General features: G+C 43.0%; 2 protein-coding genes across 2 annotated transcripts in view; both read right to left on the reverse strand.

Moving 5' to 3' along the window:
* The window catches only part of stau2 (staufen double-stranded RNA binding protein 2), a 312,363-nt gene extending 304,764 nt beyond the window's left edge, over nucleotides 1-7,599 (reverse strand). Inside the window, exons 1-5 of the mRNA XM_031796896.1 lie at nucleotides 7,457-7,599; nucleotides 4,571-4,775; nucleotides 3,567-3,697; nucleotides 1,646-1,805; nucleotides 571-706 (exon numbers count right to left, since the gene is read on the reverse strand). Of these exons, the coding sequence (XP_031652756.1) occupies nucleotides 571-706; nucleotides 1,646-1,805; nucleotides 3,567-3,697; nucleotides 4,571-4,766 (623 nt within the window). The 5' untranslated portion in view covers nucleotides 4,767-4,775; nucleotides 7,457-7,599. The remainder of the gene's footprint in view (nucleotides 1-570; nucleotides 707-1,645; nucleotides 1,806-3,566; nucleotides 3,698-4,570; nucleotides 4,776-7,456) is intronic.
* A 5,282-nt stretch (nucleotides 7,600-12,881) lies between these two features.
* Nucleotides 12,882-18,416, reverse strand: part of ube2wb (ubiquitin conjugating enzyme E2 Wb) — a 35,559-nt gene continuing 30,024 nt past the window's right edge. The window contains exon 6 of the mRNA XM_020468507.2: nucleotides 12,882-18,178. Coding sequence (XP_020324096.2) covers nucleotides 18,165-18,178 — 14 coding nt within the window. The 3' untranslated portion in view covers nucleotides 12,882-18,164. The remainder of the gene's footprint in view (nucleotides 18,179-18,416) is intronic.

Raw genomic sequence — 18,416 nt, forward strand, 5'->3', positions numbered from 1 at the left:
AACATTAGGCTATAGCTAGCTAACATTAGGCTATAACTAGCTAACATTAGGCTATAACTAGCAATGCAAATGAGATATGAATAATATTACTACACAGATCATACATGCAATGTTAGCTAGCTAGGTAACAGTACACTTTAACTTGAAATGACCTGCCAGCTAGCTAACATTAGCTAGCTAGGTAACAGTACACGGTAACCGGGGCGGCAGGGTAGCCTAGTGGTTAGAGCGTTGGACTAGTAACCGGAAGGTTCCTAGGACGTCATTGAAAATAAGAATTTGTTCTTAACTGACTTGCCTGGTTAAATAAAGGTAAAAAATAATGCTAATAATTAACTTGAAATGACCTGCCGAGGCAGTATGCTTTAACGAAGAACAAATGTAATAAAAATGGCACTTGTCTTTTCCTACTAACTCTACTCTACTAAATGTACTGCTGTGGTCGCCTCATCTAGTCATCTAAAGATGTATACACTAACTCTAAGTCGCTCTGGCATCTGCTAAATGACTCAAATATAATGAATGAAGAAACAAACAAATGGTTTGGTCGTGCGAGGTGGTCGGACTCACCTTTGGTTGAACATGCCTCTGAAGTTATAGTTGGCTCTGTAGTTGGGTATGGGCTTGGGGTCCAGGGGACGGTAGATGGCTGGCTCACCTCTCTTCATAGCCAGACCATTCAGCTCCACCGTAGGGGTGATACTACCTACAGGAGGAGAGACAGAGAGTTAGAGAGAGAGGGAGAGAGAGAGAGAGGTAGAGAGGGGTAGAGAGAGAGAGGTAGAGAGATAGAGAGAGAGGTAGAGAGAGAGATAGAGAGAGAGGTAGAGAGATAGAGAGAGAGGTAGAGAGATAGAGAGGTAGAGAGATAGAGAGAGAGGTAGAGAGATAGAGAGAGAGGTAGAGAGAGAGAGAGATAGAGGGGTAGAGAGAGAGGGTAGAGAGAGAGAGAGAGAGATAGAGAGGGGTAGAGAGAGAGGTAGAGAGAGAGATAGAGAGATAGAGAGAGAGAGAGAGAGGTAGAGAGAGATGTAGAGAGAGAGGTAGAGAGAGATGTAGAGAGAGAGATAGAGAGAGAGAGAGAGAGGTAGAGAGAGATGTAGAGAGAGAGGTACTGTCCTCTGACCCTGGTACTGTCCCTGGTACTGTCTGGACGGGCCAAGGCCAACGGCTGTCCTCTAACCCTGGTACTGACCCTGGTACTGTCCCTGGTACTCTCTGGACGGGCCTAGGCCTCGGCAAGTCTCTCTGAATGTACTGTAAAATATAGAGAGTGATTGTACTGTAAAATATAGAGAGTGATTGTACTGTAAAATATAGAGAGTGATTGTACTGTAAAATATGGAGAGTGATTGTACTGTAAAATATAGAGAGTGATTGTACTGTAAAATATAGAGAGTGATTGTACTGTAAAATATAGAGAGTGATTGTACTGTCAAATGTTTTGGAACACAGTTATTGACCTTTCGTTTTAGTTTTCTCTCTCAAAATGTTTTCTCTCATGTGTTGCCATTTGACCAGGACCCTGGTGTTGAGAGCCTTCCATCTGCAGATCAACTGGAGGATAAATCTGGTGCAACGCAGAATTTCTCAGTACAACATCCGTATAACAAAAAAAACATCACAAATAAGACATCTAAATGACCTGGGTTGCTGTTGACGTCCATTGTAGGAGAGCGAGGAGCGGGCCTGGGCAGAAGGCTCTCAGTGAGGGCAAGGCAGGCGGTGGAGTGCTGAGCCTTCTTGATGCTGGTGCCCTCCGCCTCCCACACCTGCTCCTCCAGACACAGCTGCACTGTAAAGATCTGTCCACAGCGCCACCCAGTGGACAGGAGGGAAAACACCACATTTAACATTACATCAAGTCATTTAGCTGAGCAGACACGAAGCCAGACAATTAACTGTAATAGGGATCCATGGCATAAAAATCTAATTTTGCAATCACACGTGTCTTACGTCAACGAAAGACATTGGGTCGGCTGTGTCTTTAGGAGAAGACAGACCAACACAGAGTTGGCTGTGTCTTTAGGAGAAGACAGACCAACACAGAGTTGGCTGTGTCTTTAGGAGAAGACAGACCAACACAGAGTTGGCTGTATCTTTAGGAGAAGACAGACCAACACAGAGTTGGCTGTGTCTTTAGGAGAAGACAGACCAACACAGAGTTGGCTGTGTCTTTAGGAGAAGACAGACCAGCACAGAGTCGGCTGTGTTTTTAGGAGAAGACAGACCAACACAGAGTCGGCTGTATCTTTAGGAGAAGACAGACCAACACAGAGTCGGCTGTGTCTTTAGGAGAAGACAGACCAACACAGAGTCGGCTGTGTCGTTAGGAGAAGACATACCAACACAGAGTTGGCTGTATCTTTAGGAGAAGACAGACCAACACAGAGTTGGCTGTGTCTTTAGGAGAAGACAGACCAACACAGAGTTGGCTGTGTCTTTAGGAGAAGACAGATTTAGGAGAAGACAGACCAACACAGAGTTGGCTGTGTTTTAGGAGAAGACAGACCAGCACAGAGTCGGCTGTGTTTTTAGGAGAAGACAGACCAACACAGAGTCGGCTGTGTCGTTAGGAGAAGACAGACCAACACAGCTGTGCGTAGTTGATGTAAATCAGTGATGGTGTAAATCAGTGTCAGTGTAAACCAGTGATGGTGTAAACCAGTGATGGTGTAAACCGGTGATGGTGTAAATCAGTGACAGTGTAAATCGGTGACGGTGTAAATCAGTGACGGTGTAAACCAGTGATGGTGTAAACCAGTGATGGTGTAAACCGGTGATGGTGTAAAACAGTGTCAGTGTAAATCAGTGACAGTGTAAATCAGTGACGGTGTAAATCAGTGATGGTGTAAACCGGTGATGGTGTAAATCAGTGTCAGTGTAAACCAGTGACGGTGTAAACCAGTGATGGTGTAAACCAGTGATGGTGTAAATCAGTGACGGTGTAAATCAGTGACGTTATAAACCAGTGTCAGTGTAAACCAGTGTCAGTGTAAACCAGTGTCAGTGTAAACCAGTGATGGTGTAAATCAGTGATGGTGTAAACCAGTGTCAGTATAAATCAGTGATGGTGTAAACCAGTGATGGTGTAAATCAGTGACGGTGTAAACCAGTGACAGTGTAAACCAGTGATGGTGTACACCAGTGACAGTGTAAATCAGTGATGGTGTAAACCAGTGATGTTGTAAACCAGTGATGGTGTAAATCAGTGACGGTGTAAACCAGTGTCAGTGTAAACCAGTGATGGTGTAAACCAGTGTCAGTGTAAACCAGTGTCAGTGTAAACCAGTGTCAGTGTAAACCAGTGATGGTGTAAACCAGTGTCAGTGTAAACCAGTGTCAGTGTAAACCAGTGTCAGTGTAAACCAGTGTCAGTGTAAACCAGTGATGGTGTAAATCAGTGATAGTGTAAACCGGTGATGGTGTAAATCAGTGTCAGTGTAAACCAGTGATGGTGTAAACCAGTGATGGTGTAAATCAGTGACGGTGTAAATCAGTGACGGTGTAAACCCAGTAGTCGTGTCACTTTGAACAGGGAAGTCGTGCTCCGTGAGGCTGGGTACCTTAGCGTGTGCAGGGCCTCTCTCGTTGAGCAGCTTGTACTGCGGTTGGATCCTGTTGAAACGGGCTAACTCATTCACCAGACACATGGGAGTTTTCTCTTTAGGGTTTGCCATGGTCTCCTGGGGTGGGCCTGGACAAGAGGCGTTATTATTGTTATGAGGAGAGAAAACAAAAACAAAAACATGTTAATCACCAACAATCATCAATAATAATAGTCATTATTGTGATTGACGATACGAAAACTGATTTTGGGCTGAGATGAGATGTCTGTTTATTTCAACTCCTGGTCTGTGTGTTAGAACCGCACCACGACGCTAATAACTAGTACTAAACTACACCGTAGAAAAGGTACAGGTCACTTCTCTTTTCCCACTAACACTTTCCTTGATAGATACTTTAGCTGAGAGAAGATTTACTCAATACGACTGTGACGTGTTGTCGTCTCCTCTGGCAACCTTCGGATGAATTGTATGTCGCTATGGACAAGAACAAAAATATAAATCCCGTACCGTGTTGCGTGTCAGGTTAGGTACTGTGACAGCAACAGCAACAACAGAAGGATTACTGGACCAATAAAACACGTATTGTATAGCTCTATATAGGCAGACACAGGGGCAGTAACTAGTACTAGCCTATAGACCAGGGTTATTCAAATCTGACCCTACGAGGTCACGAGTGCTACTGGTTTTGTTCTACCTGATCTTTAACTGCACCCACCTGGTGTCCCAGGTCTAAATCAGGCCCTGATTAGAGGGGAATCACCCACCTGGTGTCCCAGGTCTAAATTAGGCCCTGATTAGAGGGGAATCACCCACCTGGTATCCCAGGTCTAAATCAGTCCCTGATTAGAGGGGAATCACCCACCTGGTGTCCCAGGTCTGTATCAGACCCTGATTAGAGGGGAATCACCCACCTGGTGTCCCAGGTCTAAATCAGTCCCTGATTAGAGGGGAATCACCCACCTGGTGTCCCAGGTCTAAATCAGAATTATAATTTGACCTACCTGGTGAGATGGCAGACACAGGGGTGTCGGGCCCATACCCGGCTGAGGGAGTGGGGCAGCCGGGGGTGGGCCCAGGGCCATTGACTGAGGGCTGTAGACCCAAGGGTCCTGGACTGGGCATGGCCCCGAGGGGAGACAGGGGGGAGAAGCCAGGGCCAGCCAGGGGCGTTGAGGTCTGCACTTTCACTTGAGCCATGCTCTATACCTGGCAGAGGAGCAAATATATATTAGACACACAAAACGAATGACGAGTGTGAGCTGTGACACAGTAGCATGTATCCTCTAGCCAAATAATGTATGGCTATATAACAAGAGTATAGTACAGAAGTCCCCATGAAAGCCCTGTTCATTGTTTGTCCAGCGACCTTCCTCGCATCCCAAACGACACCCTATTCCCCACATAATAGTGCACTACTTTTCAAGAGAAGTGCACTACACGAGGAATAGGGGAGGAGCCATTTGGGACGCAGTCCTTTCGGCCTATGACGGCACTGGACTGAGGTAAGTCGGCCAGGAAATGACATCACCAGAACCCAAACAGAGTAGCCTAGCTCACATTCTGATCCATTGGTGGTTAGTTAATGCGACCACACAATGATCCTTTATGCTCATGTCCCTGCTGCTAAGCTCAACATCGAGGGAGCAGGTGGTTCCCTATTCCATATTATACATCTCACTACTTTGGAAGCCATTTTGGAAGCACACAGAGTCATTGCAGCCAGAGAGAGACAACACAGGGCCATTCAACACAGGGCCGTTCAACACAGGGCCGTTCAACACAGGGCCGTTCAACACAGGGCCGTTCAACACAGGGCCGTTCAACACAGGGCCGTTCAACACAGGGCCATTTAACACAGGGCCATTCAACACAGGGCCATTCAACACAGGGCCATTCAACACAGGGACGTTCAACGCAGGGCCATTGGTGGACATGCTAGCTAGCAAAACACAGTACTTATGGTTCTCTCCCAATAGGTTTGAACATTTATGGAATAGGTAGTATTGTGCTAGCTGTGACGGTCCTGTAACTGCAGGAAGAGTCATAGACTGTTCTCTCTGCGACCGCACAGCAAGCGGAACCGGAGCGCCAAGTCTAGGTCCAAAAGTCTCCTTAACAGCTTCTACCTCCAAGCCATAATACTGCTGAACAATTAATCAAAATGGCCACCCATACTATTTACATTGACAACCCCCCTCCCACTTTTTCACAATGCTGCTACTTGCTGTTCATCATCTATGCAAAATCACTTCACCCCTACCTACATGTACAAATGATCTCGACCAACCTGTATCCCCGCACATTGACTCTGTACTGATACACCCTATATTTAGCCTCGTTAATGTTATTTTATGAATTGCTACTTTTTAATTAATTTTTTACTTTATTTTGTAAATATTTTCTTAAACTCTATTTCTTGAACTACATTGTTGGCTATGGGCTTGTAAAGTAAGCATTTCACCTGTCGTAGTCAGCGCATGTGACAACAACAAAAAAATGTATTTAATTACCCAATATAGTGGCCCTTATCCTTGTGCAGCCTACAGGATGAGGCCCTGGAGGTCCCTGAGGGCCACAGAGTCTTCGCAGTAGAATCAGCTTTGTGGATCTATATTACAGTACTTCTATGTGTGTTTGATGCTATGACCTTAAGTGTAAATTAAACCCTTTATCAAATGAGACCTGGGTATAAACCTTCAAATGAGACCGGGTTATAAACCTTCAAATGAGACCTGGTTATAAACCTTCAAATGAGACCTGGTTATAAACCTTCAAATGAGACCGGGTTATAAACCTTCAAATGAGACCGGGTTATAAACCTTCAAATGAGACCTGGTTATATATAAACCTTCAAATGAGACCTGGTTATAAACCTTCAAATGAGACCGGGTTATAAACCTTCAAATGAGACCGGGTTATAAACCTTCAAATGAGACCGGGTTATAAACCTTCAAATGAGACCGGGTTATAAACCTTCAAATGAGACCGGGTTATAAACCTTCAAATGAGACCGGGTTATAAACCTTCAAATGAGCCCTGGGTAGAAACCATCAGATAATCTTTGGATGGGAATAACACGTTTTCAAAGTGAGTTCTGATAAGCAGAATAACCCATGCATCAGTAGTTGGGCCTACCACATGATCCAGTAATTAGTTTTATCAGAACACATGGTTTATTTTGGCTGACCTATATTGAGCATAACATGTCACATTACAATATAACTTATTTTCTCCATGTATGGCTAGTAGTTAGCTGTCCGGACAAGAGGCGAAAAAAGATACAACTAGTAAGTTAGCATGTGTGTTATTATTAGCCAGTTGAACTAACTAGCGAGCTAACTACCTAGCTATAATAACAGAGCCAGCTGCCAACAACAACCACTAGCCAGCTGGCCTGCTGTCTAAAATCATCGGGAATTATATTCTATCAATATAGTCTTGATATTATTGCATGACATGACATGCTAACCAGCTAAACTAACTGTAGCTGCTCCTGCTGTGCTAACAGCAATAACCATCCTATGAAAAATGGATACCAAAACGTGCCGTAAACGTTTAGCTATATATATATATAAAAGACACGTTGCAGATGTAACCGTGCATGGGTTAAATGAATGCATATTTGTTCTGCATTAGGTTAAATGAATGCATATTTGTTCTGCATTAGGTTAGATAATTAGCCAGCTAGCTAACCGGTTCTGAACTCTTCCAGTGCGCTCGGGAACATCATGGCCGAACAGCCCTTTAGTTTGCATTTCGCTGCAGAAACCAGCCCGGTATAATTCACCAAGACAACACACACATATTCAGAGGTGACACAGGTCGAACAACAACCCCAAAGGCTATCTGAACACGAATACGTCGCTAATAAATATACTATTCTTTACCTTTGTCCAGGGCCAGACCCCAGTTACACCTCCAACATTGGCAAACACTAAAGAGTACTGATGGATTTAGGAACAGACCACATCACAATTCCAGGAAAAAAACGGATTATATTCGACACCGAAAATGTGATTTATGCACAAAGTAAGTACACCTGCAGATTACAAGTTTAGTTGTCGCCATTGCAATAGGTCGTACGGGCTACATAGGCAGTGCTAGAGGTGTTGTGATATTTTTGATGACACCCGTTTCTCCGGTGAGAATGGTTCAGTCTTACCTCCAGAGGGGAACACTGCCGAGCTGAGACCACCACAATCAATGTAGTCGTCAAGTTCATTTAGCCGTGAATGTTATGGAATTATCATATTTATAGCAATGGCAGCGGAATGATTGGAATATTAAATTGTGTTGTGATTTATTAATGATTGGCCAAATGTTATTCATTTTAAAGTTAGACATTTTCAACTTTGAGTGACTAGTGATTTAGCAAGAAAGCAATGTTTCGGTTTTCATGAAACTTGTATACCTAATAGAAAGAATACTTGGAAATCATTTGGAATATGTCACAATAACTTGATGCAGTCTGTTGTGCATAATGATTACTAAGAAATGGGATAAGCTTCCTCCTTGGAAATTGAAGACTAGAGGAGAAGGTCAACTCTTCATTGGAGCCTGTGCTTGTATAGGCTATATGGAGCCCGTGCTTGTATAGGCTATATGGTGCCTGTGCTCGTATAGGCTATATGGAGCCTGTATATATATATATACACAAATTTGTGGATTCTGCCATTTCAGTAACACTCGTTGCTGACACGAGCACACAGCCATGCAATCTCCATAGACCCACCTTTTCAACAAGTCAGTTCGTCAAATTTCTGCCCGGCTTGAGCTGCCCCACTCAACTCTAAGTGCTGTTATTGTGAAGTGGAAATGCCTAGGAGCAACAACGGCGTAGCCACTAAGTGGTAGGCCACACAATCTCCCAGAAAAGGATTGCCAAGCTCTGAAGCGCGTAAAAATCATCTGTCCTTGACTGCAACTCACTACGAGTTCCAAACTGCCTCTGGAAGCAACGTCAGCACAAGAACTGTTTGTCGGGAGCTTCATCAAATGGTTTTCCCATGGACGAGCAGCCGCACACAAGCCTAAGATCACCATGCTCAATGCCAAGCGCCAGCTGGAGTGGTGTAAAGCTCGCCGCCATTGGACTCTGGAGCAGTGGAACCGTGTTCTCTGGAGTGATGAATCAGGCTTCACCATCTGGCAGTCCGAGTGTAGAATCTGGGTTTGGCGGATGCCAGGAGAACGCTACCTGTCACAATGCATAGTGACAACTGTAAAGTTTGGTGGAGGAGGAATAATGGTCTGGGGCTGTTTTTCATGGTTCGGGCCCCTTAGTTCCAGTGAAGGGAAATCTTAACGCTACAGAATACAATGACATTCTAGATGATTCTGTGCTTCCAACTTTGTGGCAACAGTTTGAGGAAGGCCCTTTCCTGTTTCAACATGACAATACTCCCGTGCACAAAGCGAGGTTCATACAGAAATGGTTTGTCGAGATCGGTGTGGAAGAACTTGACTGGCCTGCACAGAGCCCTGACCTCAACCCCATTGAACATCTTTGGGATGAATTGGAACACCAACTGCCAGCCAGGTCTAAACGCCCAACACCAGTTCCCGACCTCACTAATGCTCTTGTGGCTGAATGGAAGCAAATTCCTGCAGCAATGTTCCAACATCTAGTGGAAAGCCTTCCCAAAAGAGTGGAGGATGTAATATCAGCAAAGGGGGGACCAACTCCATATTAATGCCCATGACTTTGGTCATGTAGCGTATTTAAAGAAACTTGTTTTTTATACAGTATCAGTCAAAAGTTTGGAAACACCGACTCATTTCAGGGTTTTTCTTTATTTTGACTATTTTACTCATAGTAGAATAATAGTGAAGACATCAAAACTATGAAATAACACATATGGAATCATGTAGTAACCAAAAAAGTGTTATAAAATATATTTTGATTTGTTTATTTGCAATTCTTCAAAATAGCCACACTTTTCCTTGATGACAGCTTTGCATACTCTTGGCATTTTCTCAACCAACTTCACCTGGAATGCTTTTCCAACAGTCTTGGAGTTCCCACATATGCTGAGCACTTGTTGGCTGCTTTTCCTGCACTCTGCCATTCAACTCATCCCAAACCATCTCAATTGGGTCTTAGGTCAGTTGATTGACTAGGCCAGGTCATCTGATGCAGCACTCAATCACTCTCCTTCTTAGTCAAATAGCCCTTACACAGCCTGGAGTTGTTTGGTAATTTTCCTGTTGAAAAACAAATGATAGTGGAACTAAGCTCAAACCTGATGGGATGGCGTATCGCTGCAGAATGCTGTGGTAGCCATGCTGGTTAAGTGTGCCTTGAATTCTAAGTAAATCACAGTGTCACCAGCAAAGCTCCCCCACACCATCGCACCTCCTCCTCCATGCTTCACGGTGGGAACCACACATGCAGAGCTCATCCGTTCACCTACTCTGCGTCTCACAAAGACACGGAGGTTGGAAAAAAATCACACATTTGGACCCATCAGACTAATGGACAGAATTTCCACCGGTCTAATGTCCATTGCTCGTGTTTCTTGACCAAAGCAAGTCTCTTCTTATTGGTGTCCTTTAGTAGTGGTTTCTTTGCAGCAATTTGACCACGAAGGCCTGATTCACACCGTCTCCTCTGAACAGTTGATGTTGAGATGTGTCTGTTACTTGAACTCCGTGAGGCATTTATTTGGGCTGCAATCTGAGGTGCAGTTAACTCTAATGAACTTATCCTCTGCAGCAGAGGTAACTCTGGGTCTTCCTTTCCTGTGATGGTCCTCATGAGAGACAGTTAACTCTAATGAACTTATCCTCTGCAGCGGAGGTAACTCTGGGTCTTCCTTTCCTGTGGCGGTCCTCATGAGAGCCAATTTCATCATAGGACTTCCTGGTTTTTGCGACTGCACTTAGAAACTTTCAAAGTTCTTGACATTTTTCGTATTGACTCACCTTCATTCTTAAAGTAATGATGGACTGTCATTTCTCTTTGCTTATTTGAGCTGTTCTTACCATGATATGGACTTGATCTTTTACCAAATAGGGCTATCTTTTGTATACCACCCCTACCTTGTCACAACACAACTAATTGACTCAAATATATTAGGAAATAAATAAATTCTACAAATTAACAAGCGACACCTGTTAATTGAAATGCATTCCAGGTGACTACCTCATGAAGTTGGTTGAGAGAATGCCAAGAGTGTGCAAAGCAGTCAAGGCAAAGGGTGGCTACTTTGAAGAATCTCAAATATAAAATATATTTTGATTTGTTTAACACTTTTTTTACTACATGATTCCATATGTGTTATTTCATAGTTTTGATGTCTTCACTATTATTTCCCAATGTAGAATATATATATATATTTTTTAATCAATAAATAAAGACAAATCCTTGAATGTGTAGGTGTTCTAAAATGTTTGACCGGTAGTGTAAGTTTAAAAGGAAAATGGATCAATAAAATATTTTATTCAAACACACTGCAGACTATTTCAATAAAAAATTATGTACGTATCTCATACTGGACTGATGGGTGAAAAAAAATGGATGAAAAACATCAGCTGACAATAATGTCATGATAATGAACTGAATGGTGGGACTTTCTAAACATGACCAGCAGATGGTGCCAAAGCGTTTCCTTCATCGGGCCTCTAGCGCCTTTATTCACACCACTGAACATTGTTACAGCCTGATTTTTAAATGGATTAAGTGGCGAGGCTACTGGCTACACAATATTCCAGAATGTCAAAGTAGAATTATGTTTTTTTTAAATGTTACAAATGAATTACATTTATGCTGAAGTGTCTTGAGTCAATAAGTATTCAACCCCTTTGTTATGGCAACGCATAAATAAGGTCAGCAGTGAAGATGTGCTTAACAAGTTACACAATAAGTTGCATGGAGTCGTTGTGTGCATTAGTCTTTAACAGTTTTTGAATGACCACCTCGGGGTGGCAGGTAGCCTAGCGGTTAGAGTGTAGAGCTGGCAGGGTAGCCTAGCGGTTAGAGTGTAGAGGTGGCAGGTAGCCTAGCGGTTAGAGTGTAGAGCTGGCAGGGTAGCCTAGCGGTTAGAGTGTAGAGGAGGCAGGTAGCCTAGTGGTTAGAGTGTAGAGGTGGCAGGTAGCCTAGTGGTTAGAGGAGGCAGGTAGCCTAGTGGTTAGAGGAGGCAGGTAGCCTAGTGGTTAGAGTGTAGAGGTGGCAGGTAGCCTAGTGGTTAGAGGAGGCAGGTAGCCTAGTGGTTAGAGTGTAGAGGAGGCAGCGTAGCCTAGTGGTTAGAGTGTAGAGGAGGCAGGGTAGCCTAGTGGTTAGAGTGTAGAGGTGGCAGGTAGCCTATTGGTTAGAGTGTAGAGGAGGCAGCTAGCCTAGTGGTTAGAGTGTAGAGGAGGCAGGTAGCCTAGTGGTTAGAGTGTAGAGGTGGCAGGTAGCCTAGTGGTTAGAGTGTGGAGGTGGCAGGTAGCCTAGCGGTTAGAGTGTAGAGGTGGCAGGTAGCCTAGCGGTTAGAGTGTAGAGGAGGCAGGCAGCCTAGTGGTTAGAGAGTAGAGGTGGCAGGTAGCCTAGTGGTTAGAGTGTAGAGGAGGCAGGTAGCCTAGCGGTTAGAGTGTAGAGGTGGCAGGTAGCCTAGTGGTTAGAGTGTAGAGGTGGCAGGGTAGCCTAGTGGTTAGAGTGTAGAGGTGGCAGGTAGCCTAGTGGTTAGAGAGTAGAGGTGGCAGGTAGCCTAGCCTAGAGGTAAACCTGGTTCAGTCTGCTTACCACCAGACACTGGGAGATGAATTCACCTTTCAACAGGCCAAATATACACTGGAGGTGCTTACCAAGATGACGTTGAATGTTCCTGAGTGGCCGAGTTACAGTTTTGACTTAAATCGGCTTGACAATCTTATGTCAAGACTTAAATCGCTGTCTAGCAATGATCAACAACCAACTTGAGAGGTTGAAGAACTTAAAAAAAAAAAAAAATATTGAAAAAAATGGTATAATCCACAAAAGCTCTTAAGAGAGACTTACCCAGAAAGACACAGCTGTAATCACTGCCAAAAGGTGATTCTAACATGTACTGACTCAGGTTGAATACTTATCGAATCAAGATATTATTTTTGTATTTATTTACAAAATGTTTTTGAGTATTTTGTGTAAGTTGTTGACACATTTTGTGAATACTTTCTGAAGCCTATATATATATATATAAATGTAAAAGTCTACGACTGTAGCTCACAAATGTGGCCAGCGTGGCTTCCACAACATTCTGCACCATAATAACCAAACAAAAGAACGTCTCCTCTGATTATTATGGAATCAACTCAGATCAGCAAAGTGTGTGTGAGACAAGGATGAATTAAAAGTGAACCTCCACATTTTTATTATTGATTATTAAAATGAACAGGCATCTCTGACATGGAGCTTGTATATCTCAAAATATATTAGAAATATAACAATATTACCAATAATCAATATTGATCAATCACAACAATCTGCAGGCCAAGAATCCAAACCACATTAAAATGGGAAAATATATATATAACTAAATAAAAACTAAATAAAGAGAGCCATCCGAATCCTGTTGACAGATCCACTCCTGGTTTTAACATGTCTGCTGGTCTGTGGATGAAGGCTGTTTTGTCCCTGCACCAAATGTCATAATGTGACAGACTGTGGTTTACTTTCCCAAATAGAACCCTATTCCCTATATAGTGCACTACTTTGACCAGAGCCCTATGGAACCCTATTCCCTATGTAGTGCACTACTTTAGACCAGGACCCATATTCTGGTTTAAAGTAGTGCACTATGTAGGAAGATAGGGTTTTGTCAACACCAGGCAGCAGATAACCCTTCTACAGTGTCATACAAAATCATTTGTTTTAAATAGATGAAGACTCCTTTATATAGTCATAAATACGTTTCCTAGACACCAGTGTGCCACAGTCATATCTATAACAAACACATTCACTGAGTCAAGAGGGTTAATATTGTGACAGAAATATATATCTTCTCTTATAGAACCAAAGGGAAAAGAGAACCAGGTTACAATACAAAAAAAACTATCCCAATGATGGGAATAATTATTTCTGAATGGAAGGAGACAACTATAGGAATGGAGTGAGAGCTGCTGCAAGACACTGGCTGGGCGCATCCCAAGACGGATCCCTATTCTCTTTATAGTGCACTGTTTTTTGACCACCGTACATAGGGCCTCTGGTCTAAAGTAGTGCACTATATAGGGAATAGGGTTCCATAGGGCTCTGGTCTAAAGTAGTGCACTATATAGGGAATAGGGTTCCATAGGGCTCTGGTCTAAAGTAGTGCACTATATAGGGAATAGGGTTCCATAGGGCTCTGGTCTAAAGTAGTGCACTATATAGGGAATAGGGTTCCATAGGGCTCTGGTCTAAAGTAGTGCACTATGTATAGGGAATGGGGTTCTATAGGGCCCTGGTCTAAAGTAGTGCACTATATAGGGAATAGGGTGGAACCCTACAGCCTTGGGAGTCACAGTTGAGGGCTGCTGATTCAATCTCACAGTAAGGTTGTAGTAGATACAGAAATAACAAGTTTAAATTTACGGAGTTCATTTTGTGCCATTAATATCAAAACTCGGAGAACCAAATCGGAAGCAAAATAAACCCAAAAGTATTGAGTGCAATAATATTCAAGGAAATCATTTTGAAATGCGTGAACAAATGAATTTAAAAATATAAAATAGTTTTCAATGAAACACTGTGTTCAAACGCCTCCCTCTTTGCCTGCTGCCCCCCCCGACTAACCCTCCATCACCACCTCACCACGAACCAGGACCTGGGTCTTTAGTGTCTGTCTCTGCCCCCCCGACTAACCCTCCATCACCACCTCCAGCTGGTCTCCCATCCAGGGACGAACCAGGACCCTGTGTCGTTAGGAGAAGACTTTAGTGTCTGTGTCTTTGCCCCCCCGACTAACCCTCCATCACCACCTCCAGCTGGTCTCCCATCCAGGGACGAACCAGGACCCTGTTTAGCTTCAGAGGAAAACACGCAGGGTGCTTTATTGCTGGAATGAAGGTGCCAAAACCTGCAATTATTATTTTGTATTATAATACTGCAGGCAAAGGAGAAGGTGTTTAATCACAATAGTTATAATTGAAAATAATAATTCTGAATTAAGTGGTTCACACACTTTAATATATATATATATATACACACACGGCAAGGAAATAATTTCTCTCAATACTTTTGGGTTTTAGGTTTTTTTGTGGCCAAACTAAAGAAATTTGTTTTAGACTTCATTAGTTTCGCTTGATAATATAAAATGGCACAAAAGTCCATATAAACTCAGCAAGCATATACCAACCTCGTCAGACCAACAGTAGAGGTGTTGATGAAAACGATGTAGCCGTACACATCCTATTGACCAGAAACATTGCAGAGAAACTCAAAAACACTCCTATTAAAAAAAAAAATATGAACGCACCCATATCCAACTTCCGTAATACCGTCTACAATTTAAGACTTCTATATAATAGTTTCATACGCTGTAATTTCACAACATAAGTCTCTTTTTTTGGTGAAAATATAGTTAAAATGCAAAATATCTGACAGGAGGATATCTTTTTCAAAGGTGAGCTCGTATTGAAAAAAAAAGTACCTGAGCCAATCTCTGACCAGGGAATCAGTCGAGCCAATCTCTGACCAGGGAATCAGTCGAGCCAATCTCTGACCAGGGAATCAGTCGAGCCAATCTCTGACCAGGGAATCAGTCGAGCCAATCTCTGACCAGGGAATCAGTCGAGCCAATCTCTGACCAGGGAATCAGTCGAGCCAATCTCTGACCAGGGAATCAGTCGAGCCAATCTCTGACCAGGGAATCAGTCGAGCCAATCTCTGACCAGGGAATCAGTCGAGCCAATCTCTGACCAGGGAATCAGTCGAGCCAATCTCTGACCAGGGAATCAGTCGAGCCAATCTCTGACCAGGGAATCAGTCTAAACAATCTCTGACCAGGGAATCAGTCGAGCCAATCTCTGGCCAGGGAATCAGTCTAAACAATCTCTGACCAGGGAATCAGTCGAGCCAATCTCTGACCAGGGAATCAGTCTAAACAATCTCTGACCAGGGAATCAGTCTAAACAACAGTTCTGATTCCTTTCACTGTTACTACCACTCTGGAGATCAAAATAAAAGATATTAAATACACAACTCCCCCTTTAAAAAGAAATAAAGTGTCAGCTAGCTGAAAAACAGTACAAAAAAACCAACAAGACAAACATCGTAAAATATGTTTTTAGGAGATTAAAGCATTCATATCTCATCAAAAACAAAACAAACCAACGTATCATACAAATGGATCACAACAGCAGTTCACACACACATCGTTGGGCTTTAAACAGAGGTGACGTTTTCACACACACACACACATCGTTGGGCTTTACACGGAGGTGATGTTCACACACACACATCGTTGGGCTTTACACGGAGGTGATGTTCACACACACACATCGTTGGGCTTTACACGGAGGTGATGTTTTCACACACACACAACTCTGGGCTTTACACAGAGGTGATGTTTTCACACACAACTCTGGGCTTTACCGAATGGACTAGCAAACACCACTATGTGTGCAGCCTATATTATTCTAGAGAGGTACGTAAACAGTCTCAGTGAATTAAAGAGTTCCAACTGTCGTTCTTGTCTCAACCTGGTCAGTACCAACATTCTAGCCAACACATAGACCAGACAAATTGACCACTTCTGAAATCAAGTCTGTCCTTGGAAGATGGAAGGCAGAGAGGAAGTACTGCACTTGATTAAATGGTTCAAAGTAAAGCCATTTAAAACTGTATCATCCCCTGAAAACAGGAAGTGGTGATGTTTGTGTTTTTACAGTAGACATTAACTGCATGTCTGGAATAACTAACATTGAGTTAGTTGTACCCCTAGATTTTTTCACAGTGCATTTAATTTCAGTAAAAGCAAAAATATTTTAGTTTTTTGGGGTTAAGATGCTCAGATCCTCTTCCTGGTATTAGATGCTCAGTTCCTCTTCCTGGTACTAGATGTTCAGATCCTCTTCCTGGTACTAGATGTTCAGATCCTCTTCCTGGTACAAGATGTTCAGTTCCTCTTCCTGGTATAAGATGCTCAGATCCTCTTCCTGGTATTAGATGCTCAGTTCCTCTTCCTGGTACAAGATGCTCAGATCCTCTTCCTGGTACAAGATGCTCAGATCCTCTTCCTGGTACAAGATGCTCAGATCCTCTTCCTGGTACAAGATGCTCAGATCCTCTTCCTGGTACAAGATGCTCAGATCCTCTTCCTGGTACAAGATGCTCAGATCCTCTTCCTGGTACAAGATGCTCAGATCCTCTTCCTGGTACAAGATGCTCAGATCCTCTTCCTGGTACAAGATGCTCAGATCCTCTTCCTGGTACAAGATGCTCAGATCCTCTTCCTGGTACAAGATGCTCAGATCCTCTTCCTGGTACAAGATGCTCAGATCCTCTTCCTGGTACTAGATGTTCAGTTCCTCTTCCTGGTACAAGATGTTCAGTTCCTCTTCCTGGTATTAGATGCTCAGATCCTCTTCCTGGTATTAGATGCTCAGATCCTCTTCCTGGTATTAGATGCTCAGTTCCTCTTCCTGGTACAATATGCTCAGATCCTCTTCCTGGTATTAGATGCTCAGTTCCTCTTCCTGGTACAAGATGCTCAGATCCTCTTCCTGGTACAAGATGCTCAGATCCTCTTCCTGGTACAAGATGCTCAGATCCTCTTTCTGGTACAAGATGCTCAGATCCTCTTCCTGGTACTAGATGTTCAGTTCCTCTTCCTGGTACAAGATGTTCAGTTCCTCTTCCTGGTATTAGATGCTCAGATCCTCTTCCTGGTATTAGATGCTCAGATCCTCTTCCTGGTATTAGATGCTCAGTTCCTCTTCCTGGTACAATATGCTCAGATCCTCTTCCTGGTATTAGATGCTCAGTTCCTCTTCCTGGTACAAGATGCTCAGATCCTCTTCCTGGTACAAGATGTTCAGATCCTCTTCCTGGTACAAGATGCTCAGATCCTCTTCCTGGTACAAGATGCTCAGATCCTCTTCCTGGTACAAGATGTTCAGATCCTCTTCCTGGTACAAGATGTTCAGATCCTCTTCCTGGTACAAGATGCTCAGATCCTCTTCCTGGTATTAGATGCTCAGATCCTCTTCCTGGTACAAGATGTTCAGATCCTCTTCCTGGTATGCATCCACCGTTGTTATTGTTATTGTTATTATTATTACACAACACATGATGACGACCTTTTAAATGTACTCAGACAAACACAAAGGAAAACAAGAATCATCTTCAAACAACAACAATATAATAATCTTCACTTCAAAACCATTTCTTTTTGCTGGCTGCATAACGACCTTTTGGCCAAAACAATCCATTTTTGGGACATATAACTTTCCTTTATTTTTCTCATTTTGTATATTTACAACCGGCAAAAACATGCACCCAACTGCCCTATGGGAAATGCAGTTAAAAAATTAAATTTAAAAAAAGAGTCTCCGGGGCATCACGGTGTCCATTGTTCCAGTCAAAAGGTCAGAGTTCAGTGACTGTATGATTCAAAAAGTGCTTTATGTGGGACAGTAGGACTTTTAGAAAGTGGATTAGCATGTATCATCTGGGAAAGAAAAACAAGCACGTACGTGAGTACACACACACACACACACACACACACACGTCACCATTAAAACACACTGACGTGATATGAACGCTAACGTCCATAAATATTGATTCTTCCTAATCTAATCTGTAGTCAAGTGTTGGTTCTTCCTAATCTAATCTGTAGTCAAGTGTTGGTTCTTCCTAATCTAATCTGTAGTCAAGTGTTGGTTCTTCCTAATCTAATCTGTAGTCAA

The sequence above is a fragment of the Oncorhynchus kisutch genome, linkage group LG18, assembly GCF_002021735.2.
Source record: "Oncorhynchus kisutch isolate 150728-3 linkage group LG18, Okis_V2, whole genome shotgun sequence".
Lineage (NCBI taxonomy): Eukaryota > Metazoa > Chordata > Actinopteri > Salmoniformes > Salmonidae > Oncorhynchus > Oncorhynchus kisutch.